The 21,306-nt window shown below is 60.0% G+C and overlaps 1 protein-coding gene across 1 annotated transcript in view; it reads right to left on the bottom strand.

Moving 5' to 3' along the window:
- GALNT9 (polypeptide N-acetylgalactosaminyltransferase 9) overlaps positions 1–20,730 on the bottom strand; it is a 74,392-nt gene extending 53,662 nt beyond the window's left edge. Inside the window, exon 1 of the mRNA XM_035724027.1 lies at positions 20,376–20,730. Coding sequence (XP_035579920.1) covers positions 20,376–20,616 — 241 coding nt within the window. The 5' untranslated portion in view covers positions 20,617–20,730. The remainder of the gene's footprint in view (positions 1–20,375) is intronic.
- Between the last annotated feature and the right edge of the window lie 576 nt (positions 20,731–21,306).

The raw sequence follows: 21,306 nt of genomic DNA, 5'->3' as shown, positions 1-21,306 counted from the left end.
ACCTGGCTCCGTGTTCATCACGCACCTCCGTAGCAGGTCCCCATGCTCTTGGGGGAGCCCTGGGAGCATGCTGTAGATGACCACGAGAGGCTCTTGGACACTGGCTTGTGGGTCCATGCACCTTGTGGACACTGCCCCTCCAGGCAGGTCAAGGGCCGCCCCGTCCATGTGGCCACCCCTCCCCAGCCCTTGCCCCCCCAAACACCTACAGCCAGCGTGGCGTGAGGAGAGGCCAGCTGACCATGGAGAATGAGTCTGGCCACGTCGCGGTGACATGGAAACTAAGAAGAGAAATTATTACATTTCCTCACTACCTACAGCCCACTGACAAGTCCTTGAAACAGGCAGAGTGACCTTCCTCTAGGCAGTCAACTGCCTCGATGTGGACACTTTGCTAAAGGCCAAAGGTGATCTTAGCCTGACCCCCAGGATCCTGAGTCTACTTTAACATTTAGAAATAACTTCGGAAACTCCCTTTATCTCTGCCCCCCAAGATACATGTCGGCAATCACCCCCCAAGCGTACGGCCCACCGATAGACATCTGAAGGGTCTCAGGTTTTATTAGATGGTAATAAACGACCTTTTCCCCACAACAGCTAGCCCCCTCAGGATCCTGGAACCCTTCCTTCCAAATTCCTTAGAGACTGACGCTATCCTTAAGCCCCTCCCAACTTGAAAGTATGTAACGGGCCACTCATGACCCTGGCGTGGCTCTTTCTGCCCACGGGTCCCGTCCCCGGGCTTTAATAAACCACCTTTCTGCACCAAAGTTGCCTCAAGAATTCTTTCTTGGCCGTCGGCTTCGAATCCATCTTTCCTACATCAACAGCACCCAGATTGAATATAAGCCCTGGCTGGGGACATCCGGGGAACCCCTTTTCACATCCAAGAGGGGCCTCATGCCTCTCAAAAAGTGAGCTTCCAGCAGGCATTCCGGAACCTTCTTCAGCTGGGCAGGAAGCCCATGATGCCCAAGCCCCCCGGGATCGTCCAGTGCTGTGTTGCCCTGGACATGGCGTTGCCCTGGGAGAGGGTCAGCAGGGGGTCAGGAGGATGCGCCCATACTCCGTCCTCCAGCTGGAGAAGTCTGCATTTGGCTTTTTGCTTCCACTTGAAATTATTGTCAAACATGTCTCTTCTGTCGTTACGTATCAGACTGAATTCTAATTAGTAATGATCTTCTAAACCACCACGTAATAGCCTGTGGATGGATGCATAAATATTTGCTTCCCACGTCCTGTGTCATTGTACGTGTATTTGTTGGCTTGTCTGGCCAGCCCCGCCCTGCAGCGGTGTGGTTGTCACTCAAGGTTCCAGCAAACACTTCATCCTGAGGGACACAGTGACGGCCGACAATGGGCATGCGCCCAAGTGGGTTACGTCACCAGCAGAGAGCGCCCCTCCTCTGGTATCTTGAGCGCCCAGACAAGGGGAGTGAGGGCCAGCTTTGCACAAAAGGGTGCCTCGGGCTCAGGTGCGCTCCATCCTGGCGCAGGTGGGCTAAGGCAAAACAGCTCTTGGTGGAGGCTGGGCGGACGGTGGCTCGCCCAGGAGCCCAGTTGGCCCAGGGGTCACGGGGGAGGTGGCAGAGGTGGGCCCCCGGCTATGGAAAGTGAGTTGTCAAGGTCAGGGCACCCACTGCTTCTAGAACATTCTCTGCTCTGGGACTCTTGCTTAGTGAGGTGGGTTTGCTTTCAGAGGCAGGGACCTGACTTTCTGGAGGAGAAGCAGCTTCCTCTCAACACAGGGTCCTTCCCCGTTCATCCTCCTGTGGTGGTGGGAGGGGAGCGTGTACTTCTGCCAAAGTTCTCCTGAAGCCCACAGCCATTTGCTTCTGTGGATAATCATTCGAAGCTCCTTTCACGTGACCTGAGGGAGCATACTTTCTAATTCCGAGAAATAATTTGGAAGCCATCACAGTGAGGAGGTGGCTGTGTCTGAGATCCCGAGAGCTCCTACTCACACGTGGGAACCCGTGGGGCCCGGCCCAGGAGCGGGAGCAGCCTGTCAGGGATGGACTCAGGTGCTGGGCTGAGGGACTGGGGCCATTGCCCAGACACCGTCTCTTGATTTACAAGAACACGGCGCTGTTCCTCGGCACCTGCATCGTGGGGCTGGAGGTGGGTGCTCCCGTGCTCCAGACCTAACCCAGCCTAAGACACCAGATCTTCCAGACTTTCAAGGGAAGGCAGCAAGACAGATTCACCTCTGAATATCAGCAACTATAGCATGGGGTTAACAAAGGGTCTGCCTCTGTCAGCTCGGGTGTGGCAGGCTACAGAAGGCTACATAATGGGTCCCAAAAATGCCCCCGTAAATGGAGCTTTGCAGACGGGATCACCACAAGGACCCTGAGATTCGGAGAGTGTCCGGGGTCATCCAGGAGGGACCTACGCACCATCAGGTGCCCTTAAAGCAGAGGGGACCGTGAGATCTGAAGGCAGAGCCTGGACAGAAGGGACGCCTGGGCCCCCAGAAGCTGGAAGGGGCAGGAAGGATCCACCCTGGAGCCTCCAGAGAGCCAAGCTCTGCCCACACCTCGGTTTTAGTGCAGGGACACCCATTTTGTGCTTCTGACCTCCAGAACTGTAAGAGAATAAGTCCGGGTTGTTTTAAGCCCATCAGCATGTGATGATTTGTCCTGGCAGCCCCAGGACCGGGCAGAGGACCCAGGCAGAGAGCGCGCCGTCAGGGTGTGGAGAGCACAGCAGGGGTGCCAAGGCCTGGCGCAGCCTTTGGGGCTGTGTGTATAACCACTGCCCCACACCGCCTCAGCCCCAGGGCTCCCGACAGCGGTACCGTGGCCCTGAGGGCAGCCAGCAATCCCCCAACGGCTTCCCCAAACCTGGGTGCCAGGAGGGGGCAGGGAGGCAGCACACCCCTGTGTTCCCAGCAACGGAGGAACCCCGGGCAGGTGCAGGGGTGGCTCACAGTGGCCGCCTTCAGGGCTGGGAGGGTAGGTCTGGAGTCGTCCCTGGCCCCACGGAATGGTGGCCCACAACAGCTGTTTCTACGGACGGCCTGGACATTTCAGAGAAGAGCAGCCGACATGGAGGGACCGGGAGGGACTTGGGGCTTAAAGCAAGTCTCAGGGGCACTGCCCAATGAGACAGATTTCATGTGCAAGCCTGAGCTTCCAGCTCCTGTGGAAGGATCCAGCCGCCCGACAGCACGCATGTGCTCTGGCACAGGGCCCTACACAGGTGCAGGTGGTCAGCTCCCTGCCCCCAGCCCGTTTCGCATGGCTGCCTGGAGGCTGAGAGGTTGTGCCCCGGTTTCGATGGATGGGGAGGGAGGTGGGTTGACTAGAAGCCCCAAAAGCTGGAACCTGTGAGTGTGGCCTTATTGGGAACAGGGTCTTTGCGGGTGTAACTAAGGTAAGGACTTTGAGATGAGAGCGCCTGGGATTAGGGTCGGTCCTGAATCTGATCACAAGGGTCCTGATAATTTAGAGGGTCTCAGAGAGACACACACAGAGAGGAGAAGCCACATGATGATGGAGTCAGGTGTCTACAAGCCAAGGAACGCCAAGGATTGCCAGGAGCCACGAGAAGCTGGAGAGATGCCCGGAACAGATTCTCCCTCGGAGCCTCCAGGAGGAATCAACCTGCCAATACTGATTTCAGGCTTCTGGCCTCCAGCCTGTGAAAGAATAAATTCCTGTTGTTTGGCCACCAAAAGGCCACCCCTTTTGTGGTCATTTGTTACAGCAGCCAACAGGACACTCCTACGGGGGGGGGGGGAAGGAGGCGGAGGTTGGAGAGGAGGGGGAATGGGGAGGGGCAGAGGGGGAGGGTGTGGGTGGGCAGGGAGGGGGAATGAGGGAGGGGAGGGGCATGGAGGGAGCAGGGGCGAAGTTCTAGGGGCAGACGCTCTGGGTGTTTGGCCAGCATCTGTTGTCTCGTCCTTTTCATTAGCAGAACCACAGTTCGTTTGGGGTAGAAATGAGTTCAGCTAAAATGCTCCACTCCCTGGGCTGAACTTGCGGCCAGGGGTGGCATGGGACCAAACTCTGATCAATAAGATTTAAGTGGAATTTGCTGGGTGGAATCTCTGGGAAATGTGTCTAAAAGGCACGGTCTCAGCTGGTGTATGTGGGTTTTTTGCCTTTTACCTGCGGTCCCTCCTCCTTTCTCCTGCCTGGAGCTAGGACTCAATGCCCAGGGCCGAGCGGCCACCCTGAGACCATGAGGCCAAATGCTGCACACTAGGAAGGGAGGGGCTAGAACCAAACGGGGTTGGGTCCTCGAGGCCCCATGGCTATCAGGCCGTGGGCGTCGGGCGGCCACGAGACCCTGAATTCCATCCCCCAGAGACACGAAGGAGTGAGCCCTGCAGCAGAGGGACCAGCTGCCAGGGCTGGCCGTCCCGGGGCCCCTTACAGCCCCCTCCCAGAAGAGTCACGTCACACCTGCAGCCCACGCCTTCCAGCCAGAGTACCGGGCACACATGGGCGGCTGCAAGAGTTTTCAGCGCGGGAGGAAGCGCGGGAGGAGGTGTGGCGTTCAAGCTCCCAGCTTCCTTGAGTCACAGATTCCATCTGTCACAGGGACTTCAGCCGGTGTTCCGGGAGGAGGCAGCCCCATGCAGACACTGGTCACAGGCACAGCTGCGGAGAAGGGGCGGAGCCGAGGGCCGCGGGAGGCGGGGGTGCCCTCAGCATCCAGCTCCCCACGCCTGGCGGGCCAGGCCAGCCGACGGACCACCGGCCACCCTGGCATCAGCCAGAATCTTAGATTTGAATCAACACCACCAATTGCTAAAAAGCAATAAATATCCGACAAGACGGGGAAAAAGTTTACAAGGACAGACGTGAAGAAAGACGGGAAGCTGAGATGAGTGCTTTCTCGGAGTGGGGGTGGGTGTTGTCCTGAATACCGCGAACTCCACACCTCAAGGGGGGTGAAGTCAGGGGCCGCAGCCTTGGACGGGGTGGGAGGGCCCGCTCACAGCCCCAGGAGCCCGGAAGGACAGACGCAAAACTCCTGTCCACGGTGGGTCCAACGAGGCCAAGGACTGACCTTCCCTGACAGCGCCCACAGCCGCCCCATACGCCAGGGCCCCACGCAGAGGCAGAGAGGACCGGCTGCCCACGCTGCCCTCACCAGCGGTCTTCCGCTCCCCAGGTCACCCAGCAGGCAGGACTCCGAGGCTCACGGTGGACAGACTGCCGGTCACCTGCCAGGGCTCCGGGCCATGCCCTCCCGCCACCGTCCCGGGGAGAGTGGGGTGGAAACAGCAGTGAGCAGAGCGCCTCACCAGCTCCCGGCTCCTCTCTTGCTTTGCTCTATAAAAATGTAGGCCAGTCTAACACGCCTGCTATTAATTTTGATGATTGCAAAGTGGAAGTAAAAGCAGGCCCCATGTGGCTTTGTGGGCGACGGCTCCGCCCCGGGTCCCGCGTACCCACTCTCCCCACGCGCCGCGGCCATTCCAACTCAGACAGGTCTGCTAAGGATCTCTGGGGACCCAAACTGGGGTCGTGTTAATAGCCAAAGAGGGACCGCCCTTCTGGAACCGTGAGTCATGAATATTTTGCAGGACATGGCAACACCTGTAAGATATATTCTCACTGAGACCAGTCGAGTGCTCAATACATCTCCATGCGTAATGTGAATATTTAGGAGGCCAAGGCATGCAAAACAAGGAGGGACTGGAAACATCTGGCAAAATGGATTTCCTGGCTCTCCCTCTCTCTCGGTAAGCGTGTCCTGTAGCCCCGCTCCATCCAGCTGCAGCTTGGGTCTCCTGACTGCTGGGGAGTGGGCACAGGGACATTTGGGAGTCCAGTCCCCCAGCGGCCACCTGGCTCCGGGTGTGGCTGCACGGAAGGCGGGAGTGGTCAGCGGCCACCTGGCTCCGGGTGTGGCTGCACGGAAGGCGGGAGTGGTCAGCGGCCACCTGGCTCCGGGTGTGGCTGCACGGAAGGCGGGAGTGGTCAGGTCCCCGGCCTCTGAAGATAGACGTGCTCTAGCTACGCTGGGCTGAGTTCTCCGCTCAGATCACGACTGCCAAATCTCCCGGGAAGTGCAGGGGGTCATGAACAGGAGGATACCGAGGGCCCGTGCTCTGGGGAAGATGTGGGGATGTAGGGCCGGACCCTGGTAGCTGAAAGTCTGGCTGGCTCTGGCTGGGAGCCCCTTTGGGTGGAGACAGAGGATCCAGCCCCTCCTTCAGCTGGCCTCCTGACCCCCAGGGCGGGGATGCCTGCCTTGCTGGCTGCCCCAGCCCCAGGACCTGCTCCATAGTGGTGCTTACCGAACAGGTGCACTGAGAATTCGTGCATGCATGAATGAATGACCAGAGGGTGCACAACCGTGGGCTCCCAACCTGAAGCACACAGAGCCAGAGCCATGGGTGCTGCCCCCAGAGCTCCATCCAGGGGACAGTGACCTTCCAGACAAGGAATGGTGGACACACACAAAGTGTCCCTGTCTCAGCCCGTCCCGGCTGCCCTAGGAAACACACAGACTGGATGCTTACACGCCCTTATTTCTCACAGCCCTGGAGCCTGGGAGTCCACACCAAGGCACCAATGTGCCTCCCGGTCAGAGCCTGTCCCTGGTCTGTCTCCTGGCCGGCTGTTCTTGCTGTGTCCTCAACAGTCTGTCCTCGGTGTGCGCATTCAGAGCGAGAAACGGGATATCTGTCTCTCTTCCTCTTCCTGCGAGGCCACCAATCCCCCCGTGGGGCCCCCTTGAGGACCCCTCTGAGCCTGAGGGGGAGGGTTCCCTGCAGGGAATCTGCAGGGAGGGTTCCCACGGGGGAATCTGGGGCACACACGTTCTGTCGCGTGAGTCCACCTCTGCCCCTGGAACTCATGTCCTTCTCTCGTGCCAGGGGCACGCACTCCACACTCCCCGAGAAGTCAGTCATTCCAGCACCAACTCTGGAGTCTGAAGTCAAAGCCTGTCTCCACATCGGCATCCATACCTCCCCAGACCTGAGCCCACGGGGCAGCAGCATGCCCCTCACGCCTGCTGGGGCAGGCATTTGGGTTTGCTCTGCTTGGTGCCAGAGCCAAGCCCAGAATTCAAACCCCACCTTCACCCACGTCCTAACTGTGGGTAAAATACTTGAGCTTTGTGAGCCTCGGTTTCCCTATCTGAGTTAAGGTGACAGCGCCTCCCTCATGGGACCCACACTCCCCCAGGGACCCCTCCAGCCACAGGGCCTTCAGTGGTGGGCAATCCTGGGCCAGAGGAGCTGCCTGTCTGGGGGTGGGGACAGCTTGAAGAACACCTGATCTAAGCCGGCCCTCGCTGAGTGCCTTCTGACCCCGAAGGCCCCAGGTCAAGGATAGAGAGGCTGGAGCTGGGTGTCTGGCTTCCAGTGGCTGGCAGGACCCTCAGGAGAGAGGAGATGGGGAAGGTCTAGAATCTGGCCACATGTTTCTGCAGCACCCAAACACCTAGCTGTCTTTTCTCCTCATCTGAGTTTCTGCAGCCCCGGGAAGGAGAACATGCCCCACACCCCTGTTCTCAGGGGCAGCTAGGGCTTCTTGCAGCCCTGGGCAGTGCCTACGGTTCCATGTCTCTGCTCCCAGTGGGGACACCCTTCTGCCAGGGCCACACTGGACATGAGGCTCTAAGACCCACACTTGTGCCTGACAGGCTATTTGTCAGCATATGGGAGCATCTGGGCCCAACTTGCCTTCCTGGCCTTCTGTCCTCCAGCCATTCAAGATACTTGCTTCCCTTTCTCAATGTTTGGCCTTTCTCACTGTGCAGAATCTCCCACATCCATCCACCCACCCACTCATCCACCCATCCATCCACCCATCCAACCATCATCCATCCACCCATCCACCCACCCATCCAACCATCAACCATCCACCCATCCATCCACCCATCCAACCATCATCCATCCACCCATCCATCCATCCATCCAACCATCATCCATCCACCCATCCATCCACCCATCCATCCATCCATCCATCCACCCATCCATCCATCCACCCATCCAACCATCATCCATCCACCCACCCATCCACCCATCCAACCATCATCCATCCACCCACCCACCCACTCATCCATCCATCCAACCATCCAACCATCATCCATCCAACCATTCATCCACGCATCTACCCACCCATCCACCCACTCATCCATCCACCCACCCATCCATCCATGCACCCAACTACCCACTCACCCACCCATCCACTCATCCACTCATCTACCTACCTACCCACTCATCCATCCATTCCTCCAACCATCCATCCATCCATCTACCCATCTACCCATCCACCCACCCACTCATCCATCCACTCAAACATCCTTCCACCCATCCAATGAACAAATATTTATTAAGAAACTGTTATGTGCCAGGCATCATGCTATCCATCTATCCAAATACCACCCAATTTCAACTATTTTTCTTCCTTCATCTTTGCTCACATTGCTGAGGACCAACTATGTGTCAGGCATGTTGCTAAACACTTTGTATGCATTATCTTTTCTTTTCTTTTTTTTTTAGATTTTATTTATTTGAGAGAGCGAGAGCACAAGCAGGGGGAGGAGTGAGGGGAGGGAGAAGCAGACTCCCCGCTGAGCAGGGAGCCTGCCGTGAGACTCGGTCCTAGGACCCTGAGATCATGACCTGAGCTGAAAGCAGATGATTAACTGACTGAGCCACCCAGGGACCCCATTCATATGCATTATCTTATCTAATCTCCTCAAAAATCCTACTGTGGAAGGATAATCATCCTGCCCATTTCACTGACATGGAAACCAAGGCTCAGAGAGAAGTGACCTGCTCAAGGCCACCCAGTTGGGGTTTGGACCCAGAGCCCCCTAACTCCTTGCGCAGCTCAAACACCTCCCCTTCCGTGAAGTACCCCCTGACCGTCCCCATCAACACAGTCGTCCATCTTGTGCTCCTCTGAATTTGCATTACTGGTAACTCGCTGCCTTCCACCTGGCTGCAAACTCTCAGAGGAAGGCACCATGCTCTGAGCCAGCTTTCTGTGAAAGAAGTGTGAATTGGATTAAGCCACTCCCTGATGTCCCTCCCCAACTTGCCAAGGAAGCCTGGGTGCCATGCGTTTTTGGCAGGGTGGGCTGCATCAGGAGAGCATCTACAGGGTTGGTCCGGTGGAGTTGGCTGGGAAGATGGGTGCACTGGGGGTGAGCAGGCTGAGTCACGTCAGCCACTCATCCTACTAAGTGGAGACCACAAGCCGGGCAGTGCTCCAAGGGCTTACCCCTTGCTCACTTCTGGCCATAACACCAGGAGACGAATGTGGCGGTAACCCACCTCGCAGGTGAGGAAACTCGAACAAGGAAGAAACCCGATCAAGGCTACGAGAGGAGGCCTGGCTCCGCAACCCGTGTTCTAACCACAACAGTCTCCTCCTACCAATTAAGATAAGCTTGTTTGCTTCCGTGTCCACTGCTAAGTGCTCAAGCACGCAGACTATTAACAGGCATTTTCCACAATCTGCTCGAAATGGTGTGAAAATAGTCCCTGCAGAAGCCAGGCCGTTTCTCTGAAATAAAATCAAGGCTTGCTGGTTTCAGACCCGGGCTACACGCAGAGCCAATCTGACCGCACTATTCTGTTAAAAATAAAAATAGTCCTTTTTCTTGCTGTAAAAGGCAGGAGTTATAATACACGACACTGATCTACGCTGATGTCTCCACCCGTCTCTGGGGAGGTGCACAGGGCAGGGGCCCTGGAGCCAGACGTGTCTGGATTCAAATCCCACCTCCGCCAGCGCCTCACCTGCGCGGGCCCAGGTGATGGGGAGATCATCTCCTTCCCAGGTTGCTGTGGGGGCAGTGTAGTCAGGGCCCCGGGCACTTAGCCCGGCATCCCACTTGGCTGTTGTGAACACCAGGTGTGCAGGAAGGTGCCCAGGACAGAGGTCCAACCAACAGCCCGGTCCCGGGGTCTCCCTCAGAAACGTGGAGGCTGGGAGGGGCCAGGTGTGGGGAGGGGGCCAACCCTTCCCCTGAGAAGGTTCCTCAGCAGGCCCACCCCATCTGGGGAGCCTGCTGCCTCTTTCCCCAGCCTCTGCACCTGTCCCCCCAGCAAACACCTGGATGGAACCGCCCTGGGTGGGGGGTGGAGGCAGGAGACCAGGTCCTCCCCAGATGTGGGGGGGGCAAGGCAGGCCCAGCAGCACCCGCTCCCTGTCTTACGCCCACCCCCAAGCCCCCTCCCCCACCGACCACCCATCTCCATCTTGCAGACCAGGCCGGCCTCCGGCCTCCCAGTGACCCCATCTCCCAGCAGGCACTTTGTAACGCCCCCTATTCTAAGACGAAGCTCGCTGATTGAATACAACCGAACACACACTTGCTCTTTAAACATCCGTTTAAGGCTGTAGCCGTAAAAAAAAAAAAAAAAAAAAAAAGGCTGTAGCCGTGCCTTAGGAGGAGAAGGAGGGAGGGGTGGTGTGTCCCAGCACCCCCAGCTGATGACCTCGCTTCCTGCCTCCCTGAGGAAACAGAAGAATCGGAAGACAACCCCAGAGTCCCTGTCCCATCTGCTGCCCCAGAACCGGCCTCTGACGCTGGGGTCTCACCCCTGTCCCATACTCAGGGATGTGCTCCTTCCCCCGCACCTGTGCCCCTCCCGTCTCAGAAGTACCCCCCCGCGGCCTTGCTTCAGTCGGCCGTGCTGACCTGCGCCTCCCCCATTCTCAGCGAGCGGGTGCCCCCCCGGGGACACTGGACACTGTGGGGAGGGGGGTGCCACGGGCATCGTGGGTGGAGGCCAGGGGTGCCGTTGGCCACTCTGCACCACGCACACGGCGGCCCGAGCTGGGAGACGGCCCAGACGGGAAACCATCCAGCCGAGGCCTCCCGCCCCGCAGAGCAGCTCACTTGCTGGGTCTAACTTCTCCCCGCCTGCCCCCCCGCTCCGCCGACCTCATCGGGCCACCTGCACCCTGAGAGCGGGCGGCAGGACTGTAGAGGACTGACCTCACAGAAGGAGAGACCAGGAGTGTGTGCACATGGAGGAAAGGCCGTCCCACAAGCCGGGAAGAGTGTTCCCACCAAAACCCAGCCCTGCCAGCACCTTGACCCTGGTCTTCCAGCCTCCAGAGCCGTGAGACAATGAACTTCTGCTGTGCACGCCACCTGGTCCGTGGCGGTCTGTGACAGCAGCCTGAGCGGACACCCACGGCTCCCCGATGGGTCTCCAGCACAGACTCCCCCCCAACCAGCTTTCTAGCCATGCTGCCAACGCACTGGGCCCATGCTGCCCCAGGACCTTCGCACCTGCTAGGCCTGGAGCGTTTCCTGCCACCCCTGCATGTCCTGCCCTCACTTCCATCTTCACTTACAAGTCAGTCTCTCCCCAAGGCCTTGTCTGGGCACCGAGCACAGATGCCGGTGCCTCCTGCTGACGCTGTCCTTCCCCGCCTTAGTTTGCTCCTTAGTGTTTGTCAGTATCGAGGAGTCCGTATAGTTCGCTTAATGGGGTCAGCGGACAAACGGGCTCCAGAGCCTGGGAACGTGCTCAGTCACACGGTGAAGAGAATCAGCTGACCCGGGGCTGGGGGTGGCCCCGGATTATCTGGGGGGCCGATGTAGTCACAGGGGCCAGTCAGCGTGGAAGAGGGAGGCCGAGGAGGCCCAGGCTGCTGGCCCGCAGATGGAGGAAGGGCCCTGGCCCAGGAAGCAGGTGTCTCGATGCTGGGAATCCTCCCCTGCCCCTGCCCAAGGAGCCAGCCCTGGGGACATCCCGATTTGGGCGCAGAGAGAACTGCGGTGGACACCAGAACTCAGGGAATTCGTGTGCGCTGTGTTGAGCCACTGAGTTTGTGCTAACTGGTTACAGCAAGAGGAGATGAAATCGGTTTATCTTTCTGCCTCCCGTCCCTCCTCACCGGACGTGGGAACCGCAAGGCTGGGGTTCTGCACGGCCCTTCAGTGCTGGGCGTTGGGGCCTCTGGCTCCGCCTGGAACACGCTGGAGGGGTCGGCACAGAGATCGCCCATGGGGGCCTCAGCAGGAGACGAAGTGAAGGCCTCCGCGAGTCTGGGGCCACAGGCGAGCCACCCTGAGGGTCACCGGCGCCTCTGCACTGCCCCAGGGGGCCTGGGGACATGCTCGTGACTGACCCTTCCCTCCATCTTGGGCAAAAACCTCATGATCTTCCCAGGAACGCTCTGAAGATGTATTCTTGGAAGTTTGAGTTTAACACCATGAAAGATACTATTTGCGTTTACACGACACACGGGGACCGGGCCTGCATTGGCGCTGTGGACACGTGGCACCCCAGCCTGCTGACCTCCGAATGCCCTGTGGCCCGCTGTGTGAGACCAGCACCCCACGCGTCCAGAGCAGGCCGGGCCAACCTGTCCTCCCGTGTGTCACTCTCGGGCGGACACCAGGCTGGGGGGTGCAGGTCAATGTCTCCACTGTGACCCCCGGGGCCCTTGCGGGCAGTGGAGGACCCGGCCTGCTGGAGAGATGGTGTCTACCGGGACTGTCCGTGCCCCTGACTCCTGGACCGCCGTCCCGCAGAGACACTTCTGTGAATGTGAGCGGCGGACACGGCAAGGGTCACACACAAACATCTAAGGTGCACTGCGGTTTGGGGAAGCCGGCCTTCAGATTCCTTCCCTCTTTCCCTCTTTTAATAAACCCGGCAGCTCACAAACCCGGCATGACCACAGCCCCAGGCGACCGGTCCAGACAAGGCAGCCCACCCCCACACTCGACCCCGTGCTCGGCACCCCCCATGTCCCTGCCTCCCGCCACCAGTCAGGCCCTGCAGCCAGGCCCCACTTCTGCCCCATGGACCTCTGCTCCATGAGGACCCGCTGCTGACCTGACACCTTGCACACCGCACTGTCTCCCTGGCACAGGGCCAGGCCCTGGGCTGGCATTTTAAGGAATGAAGGTACTTAGCTTATTTACTGAAGAATAAAACACCAACTGCTGAGGCCTCTGAGCCTTCTGGGGAGACCCCCGTGGCAGGTGCACATCAGACCCGACCTGACCCAGGGGCCAGGCAGGTGGGCCTGGGAGGCGGGGCTGCTGGGGGCCCCCTGGTCCCTTCTCTGCAGTCTTTTGGGTCCAGCCCCTGATACAGGGACCTCGGGCTCCCGGGACACACGTCTGACGTGGATTGATGTGAGAAAACCCTCCCGCATGTGGGCTGTGCAAGAACTCTCGCGACGACAGCTGCTTCGGCAGACGCCCGGGCACCACCTAGACCTCTGGGGCAGGTCCCGGCTCGACACGGTCGCCCGGCTCCCACGAGGCGACGTAGCCCACAGGCAGCCCAGGCGGTCGCAGGGCGGGCTGCCCGCTGCTGACATGTTGTCCAGCTGCCCACCTGCATAGACGCCACCCCCCACAGCTCCAATCACAATGGCATGAGGGCCCTTGGGGCAGGTGCGCCTCCGAGGGAGGGGTTCCCCGGCTCCCAGCAGTGGTCTGGGGACACCGAACCCGCCCAGCAGACCCGCGAGGCCACAGGGAGGAGGCATTTATCAAGTCTGGGCCCCAGCGTCTACCTCCTGGATTTCTTCTGGGAACTCATCTCTTCCCCATGCTCAGTGTCCTGCGGTTTAGACAGGATTGACCCAGTTCCAGGGATGAAATAAAGCTGATGCCCAGAGGAGGGGGAGACACAGAGGGCCAGGCTGCTTGTTCAAGCCTCACCTGAAGCCTGACAGCCACTGGATCCTACAGGCCCAGGTGCTTCCCAGGCCACATTCACACTGGCAACGCCTTTACTATTACTGAAGTGCCCTCACACTAAAAACCTCCCCCCATGCGTTCCGGCCACCAGCCACGACTCCGGGGAGGCCACCCTCGTGGTCGGCTGCTCAGCACCCCGGATCTGGTCCTCCCCCTTCCCTGCCCTGGGATCCGCGTCCCTGCAGACTTCTCAGTCACCTCATTCAACAGTGTCCTTCACGTTGACACACATTTTAAATGAAATGCATTTGCTTCTTAAACAAGTGATTTATCACCACCCCAAATAGGAAGCCTGCATCGTTTGTCCAAAACATCAGTCAGTAGAGAAGAAACACAGCACAGGGCTATGGAAGCGCCACCTGCCGCGGGTCCTGAGCCGGGAAGGGCCCATGCGCATCTGAAAGGGGGACCGGCGAGGTTAGTCTTCTTGGTACCATCAGAAAGGGGACGGAGGACAGCCGGGGGACGGCTCCTCACGACGGCGCCCAGACAGCGTGGGATTAATCATCGTGCCTGAAACTGTCCCTCGCCAGCTGTGCTCCCCAGCGTGAGCCCCACGGGGCAGGCACCGGCACCCCAATCACTTACGTATCCTGACTTGGCATCAGGAGCGTAGCAGGTGCTCACGAAACACATGGAGAAATGAGATCTTGCCTTCATTCGAGGAGGGGGAGACCCCCGGCTGGGAGAGGTTGGGTCTGTGAGAGCGAACGCCAGGGCAGGAAGGGCCTGTGGCCTCACACGTGGGCAGAGGGGAGTTTGCCTGCTGGAGAGACCACCCCTCCGCCTCCCCCCTTCTCTACACATGTCCCGAGGCCCCAGCATGTGCGGCACACGTCACGGATGGTCCAGGAGGGGTCTGCAGTGGCCTGTGGGTGTGAGAGCCACCTCCGGAAGACCAACTGCTGTCAGACACGTGATGTGGGGCCATGCGGAGATCATGCATGGCTGACCCCAGCCGGTCACCGTGCAGAGTGGTGGGGAGACTGTCTCGGTCCTGGCCATGCCGCACGGAGTTCCAGTAAGGGAAATACCAAGTCACGAGGTAGCTCCAAGTACCCTCTCACCTCTCGCTCAGCACCTGGCCGCCTTCCCTTCGGGCGGAAGCAGAACCGTGGTCCTAAGATGTGGATCCCACCCTGGAATGTCTCCGTGGGACACCGGATAGGGAAACATTTAGAGACTTGTTTTTGTCGAGTTCCTAGCCAACGAAGGATAAACTGTCCTTTCAGAAAGTAGGGCCTTTGAAATATGCAGATTGCGGAGCTGAATTGTAAATGCAATCACTTAGCCCCGCACCTCCCAAGCCCGGGATCACCGCCTGCATGAATTATTCCTAGAAGTGCGGCTGCGGATTTGCAGACGCATGTCTCCGCATGGAGCCAGGCCTGGTGAGGTCCACTTGCCACCCTGAGAGCCAAGAGAGGTGTTCATCACGGGGTGGAGCGTCCCTGCACCTCCTTCTCCCAAACACAAGGGGCCAGGTCCGCGGGAGCTAAGCCCTGTGCCCGGGAAGTGGCCTCGGCCGCCCTGACTCATCCGTGGTTGGACGGGGCCTGCAGGCCGAGAAGCAGAGGCAAAGAGGAGGGAGAAAAGCAAAACCAAATGCTCTCCACCCGCTCAGAGTGAGGGAGGCTGCGCCCAGTGCTGGGCACGTGGCAGCCGGAGGGGAATGGAAAGGGCAGTTCCCACCAAACGGCATGCAGCCCTGCCCTGGCGTCGGCGAGAGGCTGGGCTCCAGGAGGACGCGCTAGTTTCTCACTTGCGGTAGCAAATCAACACGGTGCAGGAGAGACGCAAGGGATGCGGACCCAGAGGCAAAAGGCCAGCCAAGTACCCGCCGCTGCCGTGGTGAAGACAGACCTGCCAGGACCCTCGAGGACTCGCAGACACACCATGCTGTCCTTCCAGCCGCGGCCCGCTGAGACCAGCGTGCAGGAGAGGGAGGCTCACAAAGCAGATTTGGGGGGATGAGGACCGGTGAGCTCAAGCTCGAGAGGCCCCCGGACCCAGCGGGAAGCCAGCGGTGGGACTAAAACCAGCGAACAGGAAAGCTCTCTGGTGGAACGCACACTCCCGAACACATGGAATATCTTGGAGCATTTCCCACATGGACCTGCTTCTGTGCACAGAAAAGCCCGGAACCTCTCTCCAGAAACCAGCACCTTCTCCACACGCGGGGCTCCAGGGGAAGGTGCGCTGGGCAGGCGCCCCCCGGGGGCGAGGGGTGTCTGGCGGCCCCAGGCATCCTTGGGCGCTCTCAGACCCCAGCCACCTCTTCCACAGGCTCTCAGGGTCTGATATACCCCTCCTTTTATGATGCAAACAGTATGCACCGGGGGCGTGAGACCCCCTCGCTGTCCTCACGCGGCTTCTGCTCCCAGCCCGCCGTGCACCGTTCACAGCGTGCGGACCATATCTGGACAGCCTCCTGGATTCCGCTTCTCAGCCGTGATGCCTGCCAATCGGTAAAGCACACACCACAGTGGGAGACGGCAGGACATCAACACGCATTGTCTGCAGCAAATGTTGGGTCAGAATCCGGCATCTCTGCCTCACCTCTCTGCAGCTCAACCAGGGTTTCATTATGAAAACTCAGCACGCTCAGATTGTCGGTAGGATTTGGGCCTCCTGCTCAGAAATCGGGGACCCTGCTGCCGTGGACACACACCCCTTAGAGCCTGACCACCCCCCCCCGCCCCTCCAGGGACAAGTGGCCACTCGGGACACAGTCTGCCACAGACCGGGCTTCCCGAGGAGGAGCCACAGTCCTGGAAGGGGCCACACGCCGGACAGGATTTTTGGCAAAAGAAGGACACAGGGTTGAATAATGCTGACTCCCACCATGAGAAGCGTTCCCTTTCATCTCGATCTCCTGATCTCTGCAAGGGGAGAGTCTGGGTTTCCTGCCAATATATCCCTACAGGTGCCTTTCCCTCGAGAGTCTCCCTTTGGACAAAGAGAGAGCGGCCTTGGGCTCAGAGCCCCGGGGCGACCGCAGCGCCCAGCTGGACTTGAACAGAACCCACATCTTGTCTTCACCACTCTGGTCACCTCCTGCTTGTGGGTGTGGGTGCTGATTTGCAGCTCTCTTTTTAAATAAATTCACTGTAAGCAAAAGCAATGAATTGTTCAGAGAAAGATCCACTCACTTGGTCATTCAGCCAATATTTACGGAGCGCTAATAATATGCACGGTACGGCCCAGGACCCTGGGTGTTAGGGCTGCGCACAAAGCAGACAAACCCCCACCCTCAGATGAATCACAGGGCGGGCGTTGAGCACAAATACGGGAAAGATGGCCCAGTCACACCCGGATTTCGGAAGCTCGAGAGGGAGCAGAGCTGGAATCACCTCTGTCCCAGGGGAGGGCGAGTGGCTGGCGGGGGCTGCCCGCACCCTGGGAGGCCTAGGCCCCACTGGACCCTCTGTTATTTCAACTTGACCGTTGGACAACTGTAGAAATGCAGATCGTCTGTGAAGTAAATGCTGCCTTTAGCCACGGCCGCCCCTCACTCACTCCACAGCCTCCGGAAGCCATGCTGTCCCATGGGCTCTGGGCTTTGCTGTCCGTACACCGGACCCAGGCTTTGCCCTCCGACGGCACGGGTTTGGGCAGGGGTCGGTCGAGGTAGCGGGGTTAACGTGAGTGCACTCTGAATTTTAGAAAGTACCTCCCTCTACAGCGGCCAGCCACCCACAACGGAAACCTCACCATCCACGGCCACATGCCGTTCAGACCCGCGGCCCCTAAAGAACGGGTCTGCAAGGACGAAAGGAGCAGAGGTGGCCAGGTGGCGGCCAGGTTCTCCTCTGCAGGGAGGAGACCGCGTCCTGGCCGCACGTGAGCCCAGTTAGCAGGTGACGCCCGCACCCGTGTAACGCCCGCCAGCACAGGGGCAGAACCACGGAGCCACATGCCTTGCCTGGCCGTGGCTTAGCTCTGAAAGAGAGGCGAACGCAGAGTTCTCGGCCGCCCTCCCCCCAGGACTGGCTGCGTTCCTAAGGGCGGAGGGCTTGCAGACCAGGCCGCCCAATGGGGACGCTTCCCTCCCCGTTCTTCTCACAGAGCTAGCGGCTCTCAAATCTGCGCTCACGAGACGCCCTGCGCCAGCCACACACACATACACACACACACACAGACAGACAGACAGACGAGACCATGGAGGCTGTACTTTATGTGCGACTTAACATATTCAGAAGGATGATTTCTGGCTATAAACATTTTTTTCTTGCCTTGAGCACCGAATTTAGAAGCAAACTCTCATGTACATACAGGATGTGACTATATCGCATTTCCTTAAAGAATATCTTCTCCCAGGTCCTGTGACTCTGGATCTACACACACCGTTCGCTAGGTCTTTGCTGAGGTCAGTCAGGCGTTGCAGAGAAAGGGCACTGGACTGGCCTAGGAGAGGGTGTGCGAAGAGCGTCCTGCTTCCGGACAGCCCTGCCTCCCCCCAGCTCCTGTAAGCCAGGAGAGACCCTTCCAGGAAGCGCTCAAGGCCGAGGAAATATCAGTGACGTTTCCCTTCATTTGGATGTCTTCCCTCCTTTCCGCACTTGGCGGAGACCCCGGGGATTTTTTCTCAGCCGGACAGGCGGTCATGGGACGCGCCCCTGCCCTTCAGCGCCCTGCCACACGGAAGCCTGCACTGGGCTGGAGGGCTCAGCACTGCTTTCAAACGGCTCCTTGTGAACGAATGTCCACTCACTCCTGTCCCGTCCCTCCTTAGGGACCAACCCGCGGTGCGGGAGAGACCGGCTCTCGCTGTTTCCAGGAGCAAACACGAGTGACTCCTGGGTGGGACACGGTGCTGGGTACACGGCCTAGAAGTGGGGAGCAGGACCCTCATCCGAGAGGAGCAGGGAGGAGGGAGGGAGGGAGAGACAGACAGAGGCCGAGACACAGAGAGAGACAGAGACAGGGACATACAGAGAGACAGAGGAGAGGAATGGGGCAGAGAGACAGGGACACACTTGGAAAAAAAGGTGGGTGAAGGAAGGGGAGAGGCCAGCTGGGCAAGGGGCTGACACTGTTTCTCCTGAAACCCTTCCCCACGCCCTGCTAGTGTCGGGACAGTGCGTCAGAGGTCCTGGCCTGCTCTGCCACCAAGGAGCCTGGCTCCCTCTCACCTGGAAGGGTGAGGTGAGTTGCAGCTCAAGGCGCTGAGCCGGCCATCAGGATGTTACACCATCCGGTGTGCTGCCGATGTTTTTGTATAACCCTCCGGTTCTTCCCATAAAACAGACATAACACCCTGGCAAATACACTTCAATAAAGCTAGGTGCTATTACCGGGGCACACGGCTTCCAAGAGAAGAATCACCCGGCCAAGTGACAGTTGGACGAAACTTTTCTCCCCTCGTGGCTTCGGCTGCACAGGACAGATCAGAAAAGCCACAGAGCTCACTCAGGAAAGGCGCGTCTGGAGGGGACAGGAGCTCGGTGGGGGCGAGGGGCGCCTGGGGAGTCAGACGGTGCTCTGCTCCCTCCCAGACAGGGAGTAAGGCTGTGGACAGTGCCCACATCCACGGTGTCACCACGCCTCTGGGTCTCAAGCTGCTGCTTCCTCCCACAGGAAGCCCCAAGGAGACCCCCATACTGGCAGGGAGCATGCAGACCCCCCACACACACAGTGCAGTCCAGCTCCCAGACACCTCCGCCCAGAGCCTGTTACCGATGCTTCCTTCCTGAGGAGCTTTGCTGGGGCTGCCAATGCAGAAACCAGAATAGCACAGAACAGAAGGAAAAAGCCCACTAATGAGGTAAACACACAAACTTTTCTCCTTCCTCCTTGTACCTCGGCACAGAGAGAGCCCAGGAAGCAGCAGGCAGTTTATTCCGTCTGCTGCATCCCAAAGTGGAAAAATACCCGTTCCTCCCAGCTGCAGCCACCAGCCCTGACCCTTGCGAGGGACCCACACCTTCGGGGAAGAAACAAGGAGCCCATCCGCAGGAGCCGGGCTTGCTGTGGAAACTCCTGAGGAGCCCGTGGGCTCCCATGCACCATAGCCCAGGTCCCTCTGTGGGGTTAACACCTGCCAAGCCCGTGCTGGACCCCTGACTCAATCTGTCCAGGAGTCACCAGCTCCTGGCCTCGCACTCGTCCCACAGCAACACTTTCTGGAGGGAGCCCTGAGCATCCCCAGGACGGGAGGCTGAACAGGCCGAGGGGCCCCAGAGAGGCACCTTTCCCCACCAGCACTCAAGACACCACATCAGCAACCTCTGAAGGGCAGCACTGCCCTCCCTCTGTCTCCACATCTTCCAGCAGAGAGAGGAGTGACTCCAGGAGAAGACCCCCACCCCCCACAGCTCCTAGAAAAGCAGAATGTGCCCCCTCACTCTTGGACCTGGGCACTGCCTGATCTTAAAACAAGTCCTAGACCCTCTTGAGAAGTTCTTTCAAGTTCTTTCAGGGAATAAGTCGGAGACATTGCATGTGTGGTTGGGGGGTTGGTTCTCAAGTGTCCACCGGGGGAGTGAACGAACGAGTGGTCATCCAGGACAATGCTCTCTGTTAAAGGGACCCCTTCTCCTTCTTATCTGCCTCCTACCCTCTCCACCCGAAGTAACACCGAAGGAGTTTGATCCCAGCCCCTGTTGGCCATCAGGCCCTGGGGTCCGCCAGGGTTCCGTGTCCCGAGCGCTGTGTGCCGGCCCCCTGTCCAGCCCCTTTGTTCCCCGCGGGACGCTGCCTCGGCTCACCATTCAGCTGGTTGTAGACCACCTCCTCTAGGTGGTCCAGGCGCTGCAGGATGGCGTCGCGGTCCACCAGCGCGCCCACCCTGGCGTGCCGGCTCCGCACCCGGCGGTCGGCGGTGCGCACGATCTGCACCAGCCCCTCGGAGCGGTCCTGCAGGCGGCAGTACACGGAGAAGAGGATGATGCCCACGAACACCAGGATGTTGACCGTCAGCAAAGTTTTGATCTTCCTGGCCACCGCCATGAACGCGGCTGAAAGCTGGGGGCTGCCTCACCCGCGGGGCATCCCCGTGGGCCCAGCGGCCGCAGGAGCCTCCGCCCGGCCCGCCGCTTCGGGGACCATGAGCCAGCCCGGCTGACCGCGGGGCCGCGGGGGCTGCGGGCGGGGTGGGGGAAGGGCGCGGGCGGGGGTGGGGCCCGGGGGCTGCGGCAGGGGGGCTGCGGGCGGGGCCCGGGGGCTGTAGCCTGGGGAGCTTGGGGCCGGGGGGCTGAGGGCTGGGGGCTGCGGGCTGGGGGCCGAGGGCTGCGGGCTGAGCGCTCCGCCGCCCGCGCCCGGGAGCTGTCCCTTCAGCACCACCCGCGCCAGCTCAGCGCGCTCGGCCGCCGCCGCCCGGGGTCCCCGCGCGCAGGGGCTGCCCGGGGCCGCGCGCGCAGGGGGCAGCCGGCATCCTCCGCAGAGGGGTGCGGCCCCGTCCCGGGGGGCGGCGGGCGGGCCTGCGGGCGGGAGAGGCGAGGGAGGCGCGGGCCGGGCGGGCGCTCCGGCGGCCGTGCGGCTCCTGCCCGCCCCGCAGCCACGGCGCCGGTGCGGAGTGACGCGGCCGCCCAGCTCATCAGCATGCACGCGGGGCCTCCGCGCCCGCCCCCCGCCGGGACCCGCCCCCGCCCCCCTCGCGGGGCGCAGGGTCCGGGGAGAGCTCCGACTGCCCCGAGCCCG

Source organism: Zalophus californianus, chromosome 14, assembly GCF_009762305.2.
Source record: "Zalophus californianus isolate mZalCal1 chromosome 14, mZalCal1.pri.v2, whole genome shotgun sequence".
In the NCBI taxonomy this organism is placed as follows: domain Eukaryota; kingdom Metazoa; phylum Chordata; class Mammalia; order Carnivora; family Otariidae; genus Zalophus; species Zalophus californianus.
Note: the sequence above shows the minus strand (reverse complement) of the source record. Positions and strands in the feature narration are given on the sequence as shown.